The sequence below is a fragment of the Melozone crissalis genome, unplaced genomic scaffold (genome assembly GCF_028551555.1).
Source record: "Melozone crissalis strain CALT ecotype California unplaced genomic scaffold, PUWL_Pcris_2 ptg000068l_1, whole genome shotgun sequence".
Classification (NCBI taxonomy): domain Eukaryota; kingdom Metazoa; phylum Chordata; class Aves; order Passeriformes; family Passerellidae; genus Melozone; species Melozone crissalis.
Window position 1 is genome coordinate 21,984,735 of NW_026535846.1, and position 19,022 is coordinate 22,003,756.

Here is a 19,022-nt window from a genome sequence, read left to right on the forward strand (position 1 = left end):
GCAGCATGAAAGAACATTAAACCCTGGGGATGTGGCTGGGCAAAGCAAGCCCTCCAAGCAAGCCCACGTACCTTTTTATTAAATGAGCTCTGCTGTTCACGTAGTTGGAATCAAAGGAGTAGTTCTCAGTCTGCAAGGAGGAAAAGAAAACGGAGATGGTTACAAATCTGATTTCTCATGAGTGGGAAGAGCCAGGTGTGCAGGGCCAGGATGAAACCTCTGGGGAGGGAAGGAGCATCCCATGGTGGCACAGGCCCCTGGGAGCAGGACAGAGATGGAGAACCCCAGCACCTGTCAGTCTTCCCAGCAACTTTCACCAATAAAAAAGCTGGCTGGTGACCACAGAACAATTTGCAGAGAAGAAACAATGTGGCTATGCTCAGTTACAAAACTAATTGCTTTTAATTCCCTGATGGACTCCGTTCTGTGTGTGTCAATTTGACTGAAAGTTCAAAAGGTATTTTTCTTATTAGTGTATAATTAACATGTTAAAATATTTATTGCATAGATATGTAAATGCCAGCAAGGTAATCCCCTGCCGGAGAATTTAATGCGGGCACTTTTCTTTGTTTTACATCATTTCATTTGCAGAGACAGTGGGCTCTGTTATTAATAAAAAAGCAAACAATGGGTGACATGCTTAAAAGTTGGAGGGGAGTAAAAGAAGGGGAGAAAAGTCAAAGGAGTTGTTACGTGCAAGAAAACCCCACCAACTCGTTCTGCACTTGAAACACATCTTTTAACCCGAGATTACACAGCCCTGGGGCTCTGGGGCTGGCAGCAAAAGGAGCAGGCTTTGCTCTGCTCCCCTCACTCCAGGACAAGAGCAGCATCCTCCCAGGACAGAAAAGGGAGCATCCCCCTGCCCCAGCCCTGTTCTGTGCCACGCTGCTCCTCGCCCCATGGCTGCTCTCCTTCCCAAAGAGCTGCTCTGGGATGCCACGGCCTGTTTTTATGGCAATTACGAACGTGGTAAAAATAAACGCATGCATCTTTAATGTCTCAATAAATAAAGGAAAGCAGAGTCTGCTGCTAACGTAGTCACAATGGCAGGATGCAGGGAGAGGGGCCGCCGCAGCAGAGCCCGATGTGAAATCCAATGGTGCCCCAGCAGAGGTTCCACGGCTCTGCCAAGACCATAAAGCACAGACAGCCCTGGCGAAGTGCAACCTTTGCTGAAACACAGCACAATGGCCAATTTACCAAGCAGGAACCTCCCAGAGAGAGGCAGGCGAGGAGCAGCGAGCCGGGGGAGCCGGCCCAGCGCTGAGCACAGCTCTGCTATTGCTGCACACAGCAATCACTGCTGGGAGCCACGCTGCAGGTTTACTGCACACACCGCTGGCCCTGCACTCCTGCACCCCTGCTCCTGCCGGTGACTGGGGTGCTGAGAGCTCAGAACAGACAGACACACGGACTCTCAAAGCCTGTGATACCTGAGAGCCCACACAGCACAGGAATCACCTGGCCTGTGTCTGTCTGTCTGTCCCAGGGCTGCCATGCCAAGGGAGTGGGTTATATATGGTACTGAGAACCCCAACACCACAGAAATCACCTGGCCTGTGTTTGTCTGTCTGTCCATGCCAAGGGAGTGAGTTATATATGGTACTGAGAACCCCAACACCACAGAAATCACCTGGCCTGTGTTTGTCTGTCTGTCCATGCCAAGGGAGTGGGTTATATATGGTACTGAGAACCCCAACACCACAGAAATCACCTGGCCTGTGTTTGTCTGTCTGTCCATGCCAAGGGAGTGAGTTATATATGGTACTGAGAACCTCAACACCACAGAAATCACCTGGCCTGTGTTTGTCCGTCTGTCCCGGGGCTGCCATGCCAAGGGGGTCCCACAGCAGCCCCCAGCCCTGCAAATGAGCTGAGAGCAGCCAGGCAATGGATGGCAGAAGGGATGGGAGCCACTTTTGGCACAATCCTCACAGGGTGGGGAGCCCCCCATCACCCAGCACGGGCAGACATGGGATCACAAGCCCAGAGCCCCAGCTGGCTCCATCCCTGCATCCCCAGCAGCAGCGAGACCCCTGCACCCACCCCTGCTCCATCACCTCCACCCCTGGGTGTGCACAGCCCTGGGAAAGCCAGGGGAGGAACAGCTGGGGGAGAGGATGCAGACAGCAAATTGCAATATGTACAGGTACACTGAACAGCTTTAAAACACTCAGAGCATGGACACTGCATGGCCAAGGCTTCAGGGGCCAAGGAACACCCAAGGCCATCCACAGGGAAAGTGTGACCGCTGCCACCAAAACCCCAGAGGCAGAGGAGACACCACACGTGCTGCCATCCAGCTGCCCCAGCCCAGACCTGGCATCATCCCCCTCAGACCAGCATCCCTGGGAGCTTTGCTGTTGATTGCAAACCACAACCAAAGCCCATATCCTGGCTCAGCTCGTTCACCAACGAGCAAATTCCCTGATTTCTGTTCAATGGACTGGAGAAATGTCCTTCCTGTGTACTCCTGCCCCCCGTGGGCCCTGCTCAGGATGCTCTGCAGCACTGAGGAACCCCCACATGCACTCAGAACAAAAGGGCTCTGAGGGGCTGGACACAGCATCCGTTCCCAGGCCTGGAACTCCCCACCGCTGGACACAGCACAGTAATGATAATTACTTCCAGATTTCGGGCTAAACGAGGAGTGACACGGCCACAAGGATGGGAAATCCTCGTCCCTGCACCCCCAGAGGTGAGAGCTGCCTGTGCTGCCCACGCTGGCACAAGGGTGGGCTGCTCATCCTTCCCTCCAGCCCTTTTCTTTACTTAGCCACGGGATTATCTGTCAAGGTTATCTCCATGCAGACTAGGGGATCAAACCAGAAAAAATAAAACAGAAATGAGATTTTTCATGGAGAAGGGTTGCATTATTCAATCAAAGTTCACTTGATTTAATTCTAGTTCTTCCTGCAAGGTGCAACCACTCACAAACAGAGGCAAAACGATGGGAAAGGAGAGCGTCTTCGACATGTCAACATTTTAATTGGGAAAGGATCCACTCCCTCTCTTAATGAGACCCAAAGAACAAAGTCAAAGCACAAAAAAGAGGGAAAAGGTAAGGCTGGCTGGCACCGATGAAAGCCTGCTCTTCATCAAGTGCATCACTGAGAGGCTGGCCCTCATCTTCTTCATTATTTTGGCAAAAGCAAATGAACTGTCGCTTTCTCACTAATCAGCATCACTCCTGCAGGAATCAAAGGGGAGCCCAGCCCCAAGTCCAGCCTCTGCTTTCCATGTTCAGAGCCAGGCACAGCCAGCACCTCCCAGACATGCTGGCAGCTCTCATCTCCTCGCTGTAGCTGAAGAATGGATGCTCACACTTGTCACCACCAGCCCCAGAGCTGCCGTGCCAAGAATAAACAACAAGTTCCAGACATGGGAAACGCTGAGGAACACCTTGCATGAAGCCTGAGGCCTCAGCATGCATTTCTCTTGAGGAGAGAAGCCCTGCTGTCCTCCAGGGACAGGGCTGTCCTTGCTTTCCAGATGCAGACGTGTTGGTGGCAGTGCCAAAGAGAGCCCTGGCTTGCCCAAACCTTACCAGTGCCTAATTTGAAAAACCCTCTTAACCGCTGCCTTAGCAACACAAATATAAATATAACAACAGACACACTCCAAACTGAGCAATCAGGAGGGAAATATTAAACTTTCTTTTTTTCCCCTAGCGGTTGCTTTTGGTTGAGGCCTGCCAATTCCATTAAATTAAAAAAAAAAAAAAAAAGATGTACAAACGTCAGCATAACTCTGGATATCGATGGGACAACTTCCCCGACAGCAAAGGGTCTGTGAGCACCAGGGCACTGCTCTAAGGACTGCTCACTCCCTGCCTTGGAAACAGAAATAAACCAGAAATAAACCAGAAAATAAAGCATCCAAAGGCGCCTCAGCAGGAACTCAGGCAGTGCCAGCAGGAAGGGCAGCAGCAGCTCCGGGCACCAGCAGCTCTGCACAGACAGAGGATGCAGGCAGGGTCAGTGCAGGGTGTCAGGGACGGGTCCTGGGCCGTGCCAGCAGCCTGGCAGCAGCACAGGGGTGTCCCTGCAGCCTGCTCGCCTCAGGGCAATGCCTGGCAGCTGGCTCTTTGTCACTCTTCCTCCTTTCAGCAGTTTCAGATGGGGGATATCTTCCAAAGCAAACTGCACAGAGGTGAAAATCCAGCTTTCTCCACGGCAGGTGGATGCAGGCTCTCGATGAAGGCTTTGGTTCCTGCACATCAGCCCCCAGCACAGTCCACGGCCGTTTGGAGCTGGAGCCATCTCTGCCGACCCGAAGTGACAGGTATCCATCCATCTGCCAGCCCTGCCTCAGAACACGGCTCTAAAGCATCTCCACACAGGGATTTTTTGCCCTTCTTCTCACTTCAGGGTGAAAACATTTCTGTCTTTCCACAAATTACTGTAAACCTGCTGCAACCTCCTGCCAAAGCATGTAGGGACTCTTCACAAAATCAGCTTCATAAAAATGACACATTTAGCACCACTTTTTCAGGGTTATCCCTTGAGCCTTTTTTCCCCTACATGCCTTGTTAATAAAGCTTGCATGTCACCCTTTATTATCAAAAAACAAAGCGGACCTTTCTCCAAGGCTGCAATGTGCATCTCTCCTTTTGGTTTCACAAAATGCTCCAGAAACATCGACGGCTCCTCATCCTCTGCTCCAAGCTGCACATCTCCACCCGGAGCAGCAGTCTCCCGACTCCCCTCTGTGCTGCAGGCATCACTGGGGAACACAGAAATGGCAAATTGTCCCCCAAAGTCCACTGGGCCTCCCTGCTGGGGAGGGTAGAGCTTGTAAGAGCACTTCTCCTGGTCCTTGTGTATCCTCAGTCCTGCTCTCCGTGGGCCACTCAATCTCAGGCTCCAGCATCTGCAATAGAACTGATGCTGCCTGTTAGGAGATCTCACCAGCATTTAATTCTTATGGTTTGAATTACATTGTGGGTGATACAAAATTCATGCAAATTAAATAAGAACGCTCCAGCTGCACTCGGGAAACAGTGAAAATTTCAAAGTAGGGACCAGGTCAAATGAAGTATGCATCAGCAATGAGGGAAAGTCATTATCATTTAGCAAGCTGCTTATTTAGCCCATGGGAAATAGGGAAGAGGTCTGAGACTCCTTCCAGCAGGGAGCAGGCGCAGTGGGAAACCCCAAGGAGCACTGGGATGGAGCCCAGGGGCCAGAGGAGCAGCCAGGCTGGGGCTGATGCTCTCACACCCAGCCACAGGGCTGGTGTCCCTCTGCACACCAACAGGAGAGGCGGATCCAGGGCTGGTGTCCCCCTGCACACAGACCCAGCAGATCCAGGCCTGGTGTCCCTCTGCACACAGACCCAGCAGATCCAGGGCTGGTGTCCCTCTGCACAGCAGCACAGACCCATCAGATCCAGCTCCGGGCTGGGAGCGCACTCAAAGGATGTCAGGACAGATTTCCCCAGTTCTGTGTGATGGTTCATAATTAGTAATTAGCCCCGTGCTACCAGCCCTCCTCTGCCCCAGAGCGGGGTCAGGGGCCAGGACCGTGACCAGGTGCAGGGCCTGACCCACGAGAGGAGCTCTGCTCCTGCTCTGGCACTGACAGCCCCTGCAGCACCCAGAGCCACGCACAGCTGGGAGATGCCAAAGCCCTGCTCCCCAGGCCCTGATCCCCCCATAGTGGCACCTCCTGGCATGGTGGGTGCCAGAGGTTTGGGAGCAGCAGCAGCCTGAGGCTTTGGGTTAAACACCAGTGCAAACCCCACCAAACAGCCACTGGGGCTTCCACCATGGGGGAACACCAGCAAACGCTGACAGACGCAGTGTGGGAGCGATGCCCAGGTCACAGCGAGGAACCCACCACGTGTCCCTGTGCTATTCCTCTGACACCCCTGCAGGGTCAGCACCTTTGGAAAGGACCCATCTGGCCCCTGGTGCCCATCAGCAGCTGCAGCCGCCCCGTGGGCACTGCAGCACAAGCCAGGAGGGGGCAGAGGAGCAGGACACACCGCTAACAGCCCCAGCAGGACGGAAGGAACACATGAAGCAACTCAGCCCTTAAAGGGCATTGAGGAGCCATCACCTGGAAGAGCAGGAGGGACCTGGCCTCTGGCATGTCCCTCTGCAGCCCTCTGCCCACACCCAGCTCTGACAGAGCCTCTCCTACAGGAGCCTGCCAACTGCGAGCTACAGCGCAGTGCCTCGGAACCAGTAAGTGCATCTAGCATCTGATATTGATGGTTTATAATTAGATGTAATACAGCAGATCATTTTCCTGCCCTTGATCAATGAAACCAGCTCTGGGTTTGGGGTTAGGCTGTTTTGCAGACTGATTGCTGCCTCAGCCTACTGGAGCAGTGCCTGGCTCACTTCAGCAGGAACGAGCAGAGACGAGGATGTGCAAACACAGCATCCATTTAGATTTACTAGCCCCAAAATATAAACAGAGTATTTATTTCTGGCCTTTTAAGTAGTAATTCCAAATTTAATGAGGTACAATGAACATTCCTCAGAGCCAGACTCTATGGCTACTTAACACCACCAAGCCTCTAATTACTACTGCAGCTTAAATAAAGGGCATTCCGTTTTGATGGACATTATTAAACACTGGAGGAACTGAGTCCAGCCTCCATTTTCTCTTGATGAAATAAAAAGCACTGCAGAGAAATCACTGGGAGAGTTCATCCTTTAGCATCACTCCTCTCATCAGACTAAGCAGCAGTATCAAGCCAGACTCTATTACAGTGCAAGCATCCCACTAATCCAAGCTGAACTCCTGTCCCCTCCCCAAATAAACACAGGCTTTGTCATTTCTTGTTTGAAAATGGATGGGAGGCAAGAGAAAAGCTGCTGCTGAGATGTGATTTTGAAAAAGAGGTATAGGATTAAAAACTCAGATTGAATCCAGGAGCAGCCGCACACAACAAAGCCAAAATTACACCCCACAAAGCCACAAACTGTGTCACCAGGCTGGATTTGCCAGCAGATAGAAATCTACAGTATGGTTATGAAGAGCAAAAATCCCAAAACACCTGCCTTACATCCCCATGGTATCTATAACCCCAAAGCTTTTTGGGGGGCATGGCACAGGGGCCCTCCATTGGAACCATCACAGCAGATAGCTGCTTGGCACCACTCCTCAAAGTCTATTGAAAAGCAAAATACTGACCCAAAAGTGGGGCAGGGTTTCTAGAGAGGAGCATCCAGACACGTTCTCACAGGGGCTGGTGATGCCCTGGCAGCCACCCTGGCTGGGACAGGAGGGACTGGGGGCAGCAGGGGCAATGCCTCCCTCCCTGTGCCCACGGATGGGGCACAGCCTCCTGCACAGGGCTGTTGCCTCAGCGTGCCAAGGAAAGCTCCCTGCAGGGACATAACACCCAATAAACCTGATAAAAGGGGTGCTCCCATTCCCTGTACCTGCACTTTCAGATGTGCAATGGATCCACACTTGCAGCTCCCAGCACAGACTGCACCCCTCCCTAGGCAGTGAGAGAAACAACCTGGATCTGATCAGCAGGCCCAGGGTGATGGGGCATGACTTGGAGATTTGTTAAGGAAACCCTTCAGAGCTGTCCTTTCCCTGCCTCCTGCCATTAGGAATGAAAACAAATATAACAGAAGAACCTTTTTATAAATGTTCCCATCTCCAGGGCTAAATAAAACTCCCTGTCATTCACCTTCTGGAGTGGCAGGTCAGGCCAATGCATTTCGTAGGGAACAGGAGAAATCACAGATTTGTCACTGCAAAAAGGAGGAGGGAAAAAAAAGAAAAACCAAAACCCAAAAACCATTGCAGCTGAGTTAAAAATAGGGAAGGCGTGAGATGGTGCTGCCAGCTCGGCACATCAGAGCCAGGGGATGCCCCCGAGCATGCACCAGCCCTGGGGCACCCAGGGCCCACAGGGACCCTGGCCCTGCCCCATTTCCCAGAGCAAACCCCATTTATTCTGGTTTTGGGCAAGCAGACAGAGCTTCCCAACCCACACAGCCCCATCCTCCTCCCATGGCATCACCAGAGGCCAGAGCTGGTGCCAGGCTTGCCCCTGGCACAGCCCAGACCCAGCCCTGGCACCTCTGCAGCAGCAGCAGCTCCTGCCTGGCTTCAGCTGCAATCCCCCCACCCTGGCAGATAATCAAAGCCAGACAAACCCTGTCCTGTGCTCATGGTTTTATCGTTCTCAGTGTTTATCTGCAATTGCATGGGAAGGCTTGCAATCAGGATAGCCTCAGGCAGCTCCCACTCGAAGCCTCCGGGGGATTTCGCTCACAACAAAACTCTTTATCAAAACCAGTTTTCCCCTATTTTAATGCTTTTTTCCCCTACTGGTGCAGGAAAGCTCAGCTCTCAGCCCACAGAATCTCCCTGCAGCCATGAGGCTGGCAGCAAACCCGAGCAGGACTGGCCTTCCTCCCACTGCCATCAGCTGCATGGGGAGGGGATGTGAAGCTGGCTCTGCTCAGCCCAGCCCTTCCCAAAGGTGCCACCAGCCCCAGCATCCCTGGGGACACTGCAGCACCCTCTGCACAGCCCTCCCCAAAGGTGCCACCAGCCCCAGCATCCCTGGGGACACTGCAGCACCCTCTGCACAGCCCCTCTGAGCAAAGCCACCAGCTCTGGGCCAGCAGAAACCAGGAACTCAGCTAACAGGAGCCTGTGCTCTCCCAGAACAAACTGCAGGGAAATGAATGAATGACAACACAGCCCTCACCACACGAGGGGATGGATCTCAGCCTGGCACTCGCTGGGTGCCCTCTCCCATCCCCACCCTGCCCACAGCCACCCCACATTATTCACAGCCTGGTAAACACAGCCCCTTGGTTATTACAAAGATGCCAAAACCTTACTACTTCTTGTTCCTTCCAGTTAATGTACCATGGCCGAGGATAAATTGCTATTACAAGGAACTAAAAATAAAAATGTTTCAGAGGCCGTAATTGGCTTGTCTTGTTGGGCTTTTTAAGGAGCCAAAGTACCAGTTCCAGGCTATTAGCCCTAAGGTTGTAGGAGAATAGTATAAAATATTTCTTCATTAAAACCCTACCTTCTCCATAGAGGTGTTTTTCTTTAGGTTTTTTTTCCTCCTTTCCTTCTTTCTTTTTTATTCCTCCTTTTTATTATTATTATTATTATTTTCTTTTTAAAAGACATGCGTTATCAAATGAGCTTTAGTTAAAAGAGGGCTTGGAAGGCCCAGGGGTGATATAAATAGACAGAGCTCAGTGCAGCTGGAGAACCAGCCCGAGCCTTCACTCATCTATTCAGGTCATTTTTCTACAAAACTTACGTAATATTCCTCAGTTGCATCCATAATCTTGGGTCATTTTTAATAACCAGCACCAAATCTTGCAGTCCTTGGGGAGACAGTGCTGAAAGCACCCGGTGGGTCCAGTGGGACAGGACCATCACCCATCACAGGCTGCAGCCCGCTATGAGGCCACCAAGGGTGCCCAGGGTGCTCCCTGAGATGGGCACTATGGCTTTTGTTCCTTTTGAGGCTTTTTGATGCTATTTGGTTATTATGAGCTTTAATTACCATTACTCAGTATCAACAACAAGCACGACCATCATGGTTTTGTTTCTGGAGGGAGCCAGGAGTTGTGTTCCAGGATCCTTGTGTGTCTCTTTCAGCTCAGGATCCTTGTGGGTCTCTTTGAGCTCAGGATCTCTGTGGGTCTCTCTGAGCTCAGGATCCCTGTGGGTCCTTCCAGCCCAGGATCCCTGTGGGTCCTTCCAGCTCAGGATCCCTGTGGGTCTCTTTGAGCTCAGGATCTCTGTGGGTCTCTTTGAGCTCAGGATCTCTGTGGGTCTCTCTGAGCTCAGGATCTCTGTGGGTCTCTTTGAGCTCAGGATCTCTGTGGGTCTCTTTGAGCTCAGGATCTCTGTGGGTCTCTCTGAGCTCAGGGTCCGTGTGTGTCTCTTCCAGCCCAGGATCCTCTGAGGCTCTCAGAGAAGCAAATGCCCGCATTCAGCAGAAGCTCCTTTCAGAGGCAGCAGATGCTCTGCCGAGCGAGGACGCGGCGCTTTGGCACCTGCTGTCCTGATGACGACGGTGACGATGCATCAGCAGAACTGCTCTAATTTATGGCCACAACTTTAAAATTGGCTCCGAGTCCTTGTGGAGCCTGCTCCCACCGACAGGAGCACCTTGGGACTGCCCTGACCACCCGTGACTGCCCTGACCTCCCTGTGACAGCGGCTCGGTGCAGCACAGCACTGCAATAAATAATGATAATATCAGCGGGGACGATGATCAATTTCTTGGTAATATGGCCCAGGAGGGGAAGCACAAATTACAGCAGAGCCTCTAACCCCCTGCTTTTTCTCAAAGACAAGGTTGGATGGCACATTTCTCTGTGAAACAACAACCCAACAGGTATTTACTGCTTCTGTTTTGTGATGTGAGGGCTGCTGCTAAAATAAGACTATTTCTGTTAGGTACAATTGCTATTTTTTGATAGTGTCTCAGCAATACCTAGTTAAAAAGGGCAAAACAACAGTTATTAATTACCCTAATTAACCCAATTCATAAGACACATTTGTGTGGCTGTCATGACAACTGCTTTGACTAACTTGCCAAGAATAGCTTAGCTGTCCATTCAAATAAATCCCTGATAATTACTAGTCTAGTTTACTGGGCTTCTGTGATAATAATAATTAGTGCTACTGTACAAAAGGTCACGCTAAACAGTTTATGAATGATGCATTTCGCACGGTGATTACATGAGTCACGCAGCAGCCAGCAAATGGACACAGCCACATCCCCAACATGGAGAGCTGGGACCGCATCCAGCCTGTGGCTGCTCTGCAGACAGCGTGGCGGGATGAGGGGGAGACAGAAAACACCCAAAATACCCAAAACACCCAAAATACCCAAAATACCCAAAATACCCAAAATACCCAAAATACCCAAGCGTTGGGCGGAGCCAGGACAGCCACACACCTGCCTCCTGCACCGCTGCAGGGCCAGCTGGACACCACTGGAGATGGTCCTCAAACAGAGACACCAAAAGCTTCCAAACCCAGCCTGTCTCATGGTGGTATCTCACCTCACCTGCTCATTTCCCTCCCTGACAAGGACAGATGATCTGCAGGAGGAGCCGCAGGAGGAGCTGCCTCCTCCTCCAGGACCTGCCTGTGCTCCAGTCTGGGCCAGGCTCTCATTTCCCTTCACAACAGCAAGCCCAGCCCAGTCAAATGTCATTTTGGCTTTGCTGAGGTTTATGGGTGAACACTGATCTGTGGAATTCCCTCTGGCTATGCCTACACAGAGCCAAGAGAGGGTGGGACCACGCTGCACCCACGCTGAAAAATTCTGCAAAGCCCCAGGGCAGAGGGCACTGGGGCAGGGACAGAGCCAGGGCATTCACTCCCAATACAGAGCACAGCTGCCAGCTCTGTGGGAATCTAAGAAATCACTCCATTTAGAATAAACTCTGATTAAATACCACATATGCTCCTTACTGTCCATCCCTTCTTACCTACCACAGAGGCATCTGCACCTGAACAGGGTCTTGATCAGCAAATATTTGTCTGCCAGGGCCCCCTCCTCCCTCAGCCCCACCTGAACTTGCAATTATTGCCATTGACTGACTTTAGGAGAGCAGCAGGCACAGCCTGGAGCCGTGAGCAAGCAGGGGAGCCCCGCTGCAGTGATCAGCAGGGCCAGCAATGGCCCTGTCACACAGGGCAGGGTATGGGGCAGACTGCAGGCAGCAAGGCCACACCAACGCTTAAAACGCCCTCACAGTGTGAAAAGCGAGCGCGCACAAGTGACACCTCCTTTCTCTGCAGATCTGCTCGCCCAGCATCTCCCAGCCCCGTGAGGAACTCATCTCACTGAGGCTGAAGAGCCAACAGAGCCCTTGGAGGGGTGGCTGGGGCTTGTGTCCTCTCTGCAAGGCAAAATAAGCGCTGATGGGGAGGGTTTAGAGCTGGGGAAAGATGGGTTTGAGGAACCAAAAGGATTTCAGTGCTGGACCCTGAGCCCAGGCTCACCTGCACATCCTCCCCACCTATAACCAAAATACATGCCACAAGATGAGGTGCTTTTTTCACCAGACCAAAAGGAGGAATCAGGGAAACCTGAAGCCAGCAGAGCACTCCCCAGCTCTCCCAAGTGAAGCCTGCAGCTCACTTCAATATGTTAGTGCCTAATGAAGGTTTCCCCCTTACTCTGCAGGGTACAATCATTCTCCTCCTAATGAGCATGTGTTAATGGCATATTAATGCTGACAACAACTAAGTGCAGGGAACAGGAGATGAACGTATTCCAAAATTTATCTCTTTTTTCCCCCAAACAAAGGAACCCATGGCGTGGCTGAACCCCAGCCCAGCAGGAGCCTGTGGCTCCCACAGTGATGCTGCCAGCCCTGCTCCAGCTCAGCACAGCACGCAGAGCCCAGACGGGACACGGCTTTGCTCTCACTGACCCAGTCCCCATAACTGATTTGTATCCAGGGAGAGTCTCAGCCCAAGCTGGCTCTGCCCCTGGGCACAGCACCTGGGGAAGGAGGCAGAGGAGCTGCTCCCAAACCCCTGGGATGTGTTTTGGGCACACAGGTTCGGGTCTGTATCTGAGGCACAGCCCCGAGGCTCTGCTTACTGAACGTGTGAGCTGGGTCCCTGCCAGAGCATCCAGATGTGAATCTGAATATGAAAGGTCCGGGAGGGAGCAGGTGACAGAGGCTCCAGCCCCATCCTGCTGCCGGCGTCCCAGCCCATCTGGGTTTGCCTCAGCAAGTTTACATAAGCTCTCAGGCACGGGAAAGAACACACAGAACGGGTGTTTTCCTGTTTTTTCATCCTCACTCGTGAAAGCAGCTCTGAAAGCCCTGACAGCTCCCCAGAAGCAGCCTCAGTGTGCTGCAGCATGCTGCCCACCAGCAGGCACTGCAGGGAAGAGCTGCTGAGTCCCCAAGTGCCCAGCTCCCGTGTGCTCCCACCATCACTTACAGTTACATCTCCAGATCCATAATCGATGCTGCAATCAATAGCAGGGAATTTAGCTACATTATAAAAACAGTAAAATCAGCCAATACTGAGAAATGGCTATTGAGTCCTGTGTTTTCTGTACTCACTTAGTCTAATAACGGTGAACGATATTTTCCAAGTACATTATTCAGCAATAAAACCACCGAATTATTTGATCTCTTTCTAACCTTTATGATTCTAAGCACTCTTTTTGACCCAGATTGAATGAGGCAACATCTGCAGAGCCTTTCACAAAATTGTACTCGGTGTGCACTATTGTAAGTCTGCCGCCAAAGATAAATGTTATTATTTTAAAGCCATCATCCTTCTAATAGATGAGCAAACACACTGCATTAGCATAGCCTGCAGAGCTGGAGCCCGGGTGAGAAAATGCCAGAGGGGTTTCACTTAATGGAATTTTACATACCTGACTTAGGATGGGTTAATGCAATCCACCAACACGGGAATTTACAACCTGCCCTGTGGCATACACCTGCCAGTACAAACGATGGAATAATCCAGCAGCTCCAGCTCCCCGTGAGAAACACGGGGCACTCCCACCCAGATCTCAGCAGGGTGCAGGATGAGGAGCTCACCTGCAGATGAGTCCCCAGCACAGTGACTGACAGGTTTGTCACACACCTGCCTGTCCTGGGTGCCAGCTGCAGCACTGGCATCACCTGTGGGTGCCCAGCTGCCATCAGAGGCTGTAGGAGTGCAGTACTTGTCACACACCTGCCTGTGCAGCATCAGCTGTCCCCAGCCCTCACCAGGCCTGGAGAACTCTCTGTAATTCCATGTTAAACAGGAGACACTCCAGGCTCAGCATGAATCACTTGTCCAGCTGACACAAGCCATTCCTTCGCTCCAAATCCAGACAAGGAGCCAGAGGGAGACACTGGAGCAGAGATGTTGTGCCTCTTCTCCACAAACCCTCCAACAGGTGCCACAGACAGGCTCTGCCCCAGCAGGGACAGTGACACTGGGAGCTGCCAGCAGCCCAGTGTCCTGTGCTGAGCCCTGGTGATGCTGTCCTGGGACCCTGGGGACCCTGGGGACCCTGGGAACACTGGGGACACTGGGGACCCTGGGGACACTGGGGGCACTGGGGACCCTGAGGACACTGGGGACATTGGGGACACTGGGAACACTGGGGACACTGGGGACTGGAACTGTCCCAGCCCCAGCACAGCCCTGCCAGGGCAGCACTGCCTGCACAGCACCCCACCCATCCCCTATGCAGAGCACGCGCTAATTTGAATTATAATTACACTTATAAGCACACAGATTACAACTATTTATGCTACAAATAAGACCATCCTGTATTTTAATTAACAGAAAATGATTGGAACTCAACTATAGCCTCTACTGGGAACAATATCTGACAATTTATTGCAGCAAGGCCACGCCAGCCCCACGAGCAGCCTGGCAGGAGAGGGGGAGCGGGCAGGGCTGGGGGTCTCACACATCTGAGCCCCCACAAAAGAGCAGGAGCTGCTGGCAGAGTGGGCAAGGGGTCAGGAGAGAGGGCAGGGAGGAGAGAGGGAGGGGAGAGAAGGATGGAGGAGAGAAGGAGGAGAGAGGGCAAGGCCAGGAGAGATGATGGAGGAGAGAGGAGAGATGGAGGAGAGAGGGCAAAGCCAGGAGTGATGGAGGAGAGATGGAGGAGAGAAGGTTCCAGGAGAGATGACGGGGCAGAGAGGGCTCCCAGGAGAGAGGGAGGCCCATCCCTGGGCAGCCTGCAGGCAAAGCTGGGGATGGAAGCAGGCGGGGCACATCCCTCTGCCCTTGCTGGCCGCTGGGAATTCAGGAATGGCTGAGCAGGCACAGCCAGGGAGGGCAGGAGCCCGAGGAGCCGGAAGGGCACCTGGCTGAGGAGCTGCTCTGGCTCACAGCCCTCAGGAGGGGCTGGAGGAAATGGCAGCTGGAAAATGCAGCTCTTCCACCCGGCCAAGCAGATGCGCACAAGGTTATTCAAAGGCTGCTGCACTTGGCCTCAGTGATGGCTCTGCACGAGCACGTGCTGTAAGCACAGGAAACCAGAGGGAGAAACCACAGGGCTCAAACCACTCGATACAACACAGATTCACCGGGATACTGCCGTAAGAAAGCCCATGCAAGACTATCCTTTGGATGAAATTTTTAAAAAACCTCACTAGAAATCTTTCCCAATTTAAGAGAAAATTCTTATCTGCCATGTAAATATAGTTGCAGAAGCTTTTTTTATAGACTTCACGAGTTATGCATTAGAAATGTGCATCAGAAATTCAAATTTTCCAAGAGGAAATATTTAAGGAACCTACCAACCCAAACCATTCTATGATTCCATGAAAACAAGAGAAGCCTCTCCAGTTCCAGTAAAAGTGAACCATAAAAGCAGTAGCGTAAAAACAAATGAGATGTATCTGATTATATGACATATTATATACGCACATAATTAGATGCAATATGTAATAATTCCATACACACTTTCTGTAGGCATAGGGATACAGGTGTGAACACTGCAGTGTCAGGTTACTGTCTCAACCTGATGATCTTAAATCCTCAAGCTAAATGATCCTGTGATTCTATGGAGGATATCACAAAGATACAACACACAGTATGTAATATACAACAATATGATCATACCCATGGGAGCACTCAGGCCTTGCTGTTAAACACAAGCAGCCCTAATCCCCCACAGACCATTGGAGCAAACCCCTTTGGTCCTTCCAACCAGGACCCCACCACAGCCCAGAAAACCCCTGGAAAGCCCCAGGAGCTGCCAGGATGGGTGGCAGCCCCACATCACCAATACAAACCATGTGCTGTTTGCCGGGGAACACGGCAATGCTCAGCTCTCAGCTGAACTCAATCTCAATGCCTTTTCCACCCTAAATAATGTGATGATCTTGGGAAAAGCCAAAGAGTGTTGAACTAAGGGCTTGCCCCACACCCAGGGAGCGTGGCATGGTTAAACACAAAGGGGGGCTGCTGTGTTTATCTCTGCTGCAAGGTATTGAAGGGAATTTCTCCATACAACAGCTTGGGGCGATTGCATTAAGAGATGTATAATTTGGTCAGGCTGACCTCAGACTGGAATAAAGAGCTGCTGATTTCCATAATGTCAGCCTGTGACACTCTGAGAGGTCGGGGAACCCGCAGCGATACACAATCCACTCTGGGAGCAGTGAAACTGAGAGGGAGGCTGGGGTTTGGGGCCAGCAGGGGCAGCACACAGGGAGCCTGGGGGTGCCAGGGTCCCTGGCAATGCACAGTGGGGCTGGGGGCCCAGGCAGGGACGTTGGGGGTCCCAAACCACCACCCCAATCTGTGGCAATGCAGAGTGGGGCTGGGGGCCCAGGCAGGGACGTTGGGGTCCCATCCCACCACCCCAACCCCTGGCAATGCAGAGTGGGGCTGGGGGCCCAGGCAGGGAGGTTGGGGGTCCCAAACCACCACCCCAACCCCTGGCAATGCAGAGTGGGGCTGGGGGCCCAGGCAGGGACGTTGGGGTCCCAAACCACCACCCCAACCCCTGGCAATGCAGAGTGGGGCTGGGTGCCCAGGCAGGGACGTTGGGGGTCCCAAACCACCACCCCAATCTGTGGCAATGCACAGTGGGGCTGGGGGCCCAGGCAGGGACGTTGGGGGTCCCAAACCACCACCCCAACCCCTGGCAATGCAGAGTGGGGCTGGGGGCCCAGGGAGGGACGTTGGGGTCCCATCCCACCACCCCAACCCCTGGCAATGCAGAGTGGGGCTGGGGGCCCAGGGAGGGACGTTGGGGTCCCACCCCACCACCCCAACCCCTGGCAATGCAGAGTGGGGCTGGGTGCCCAGGCAGGGGCAGCAGCCATCCCCAGGGAGGGCACCAGCAGTGCATGGCTAAAGCTGAGAGCATCACTCCCGTTTGAGGCTGGCTGGCTCCAGGCAGGGCTGCTGGGGCTCGGGGGGCAGAGCAGAGCATGGCAGAGCAGAGCCTGACCTGCCTTCCCCAGCACCGTGCATCGGTGGCAGGCACAAAAAAGTGCTGAGTTACAGTGACCTCCCAAGGAGAAAACAAGACTGGCAGCGCTGCCTGCGAAGCCAGCCTTCCCACGAGTGGAACATCATCCCTGCTAATGCTTTAATTGTTATGGCTCCTGAAAATAAGCCTCATCTCATCACCCCGGCCTGCCTCAACGCCGAAAACTTTCTCCGGGTTGGAAATCATCTCCTTTTCCCCTTTCTCCCTGCTCTGTACACAGCATTACTCAGAAGCAAGCCAAATCCCTTCCAATTATATATCATGACGTTTCCCCAGCGCCGCACTAAAGCGAGGCCCTTCACTTCTAAATGGCATGGTTTATAACAAATTGTCTGTTATACCAGACAGAAACTGATTTCCTCAAACCCAGCATATTAAAGTGAGTACATTCATTCTGGTTGTAACGCACAAAATGTGATTATAACAGACACTTTGGGGGCTTTTTAAGGCTAGCGGAGAAGAGGAGGATAAGCTGGAGGGGAAGAAAGAATTGACAAGTAGAGAAATGACAGAGAAAGAGAAACAGCCACGCTGATTTCATTTCTTACAAAACAAAAATCTTTGTGTGCTGTAGAAATGTGCTTTAGTTAACACCGCCAGATAGCCAGAGCAAAAGCTGCCGGTGCTGCCTGAAACGAAAATTGCTCTATTGTGCTGAGAAAACCATTTCCCACAGCGAGCAGAACGCTTTCCAGGTAGTACAAAGCAGACCTGAAACCAACGGGGCCTCATCCTGCCACTGCTGCTCCCTCAAATAATCCCTGGAGCCACGAGGAGCCCCAGCTAAATAAATCAGAGTGAGTGAGGATTATGTGGGAGTGTATCAAGGTTGGGGGATTAGACCGGGATTACCACTAAAACCAGTAATTCCCCATCTTACTGATGGTGGCCATCAGCTCGGGAGGAGGTGGACGGCTCAGCTCTGGGAGCTGTTGGGTGTGTGGGTCCTGTTGGGTCAGAGATGGAGGAGAGAGGGCTCCATCCTGACCTTCTCCTCCTGTGGGCCCAACCAAAGCAGCACCAGAGCAGGACCACGCCTGATCCGTGCTCTGCTCACAGAGCACTGCCAGGGCTGCCACTTCCAACGCTGCCACCACGGAGCCATCCCAGAGAGCCAGCCAAGGACCTCCCTGCCAGTTCCACCCAGTTCCACCCTCTCACAGAGGGCTCTCCTCTCCCTGTCACACCTCCTGGCCTCTGGCAGCCCGGCCCTGCCACCACGGCGGGCCCAGGGCACAGAGCCAGCTGCTGTGCCCAGCGTGTTTCCCATCCTGGAGCAGCAAATGAACGCCATCTCCCAAAGCAGTGCAAATCTGGCATGTAACAGATCCAGCCATCACACACACACTGTTTGCTTTCAAACACCAAGTCAAGATGCAGGCATGTGAGTGCTGCCCAAGGGGGGCTGCTCTGCATGCAGGTCATGTGCCCTGGATCCTAAAGGGCTCAGCACTCAGACCAATTTCCACGCCACCCCAATGCCACACGCATTTTTATCAAGGAAGCTGCCTGATGGCTCCCATTAATTTTGATTTTTAATCCTGGTACAACTCCCAGCGATATACACGCAAAACCTGACAACAAGCCCTTTTGGTTTCAAAGCTGACTTCTCCTCCAGCTCAAGGAAGACGAAAAGAGCTCTCAGCAGCAGCAAAGGCCCTGAGCAGCAATGCCCTTGCAGCTCCAGCATGTCCCACTGTCCCTGCTGCAGAACCAGCCTGAACTAACAGGGGCCAAGCCTCGTGCTGTCAGCCAGGATCACCAGAGCTGCTCCAGACGCTTCCTGCCATGGCTGCCTACAGCCACAGGGCACTGAGGGGCTGTGGGCACTGCCCTGAGTGGCTCCCTGGCACCCACTGAACCCCAGCAGGGCCAGAGCACCCCAGGATATCCCCCCTTGGCAGCTGTACCCCAGCAGAGCTGACAGCCAAGCCCAGCCCCAGCCAAAGGGAAAGGCTTTATAAGGGTGGGCTCAGACTCCTGTGGCACCCTCAGAGCGGGGCTGCAGCCCCTCAGACACCCCTCTTTAATCCTTTCCAGATCACCAGGGGAAGATG

General features: G+C 52.7%; 1 protein-coding gene across 2 annotated transcripts in view; it reads right to left on the minus strand.

Moving 5' to 3' along the window:
* The window catches only part of PCDH19 (protocadherin 19), a 63,783-nt gene that overhangs the window by 34,523 nt on the left and 10,238 nt on the right, over positions 1–19,022 (minus strand). For both annotated transcript variants that reach the window (XM_054289617.1, XM_054289616.1), the window contains exon 3: positions 72–130. In XM_054289617.1, coding sequence (XP_054145592.1) covers positions 72–130 — 59 coding nt within the window. The remainder of the gene's footprint in view (positions 1–71; positions 131–19,022) is intronic.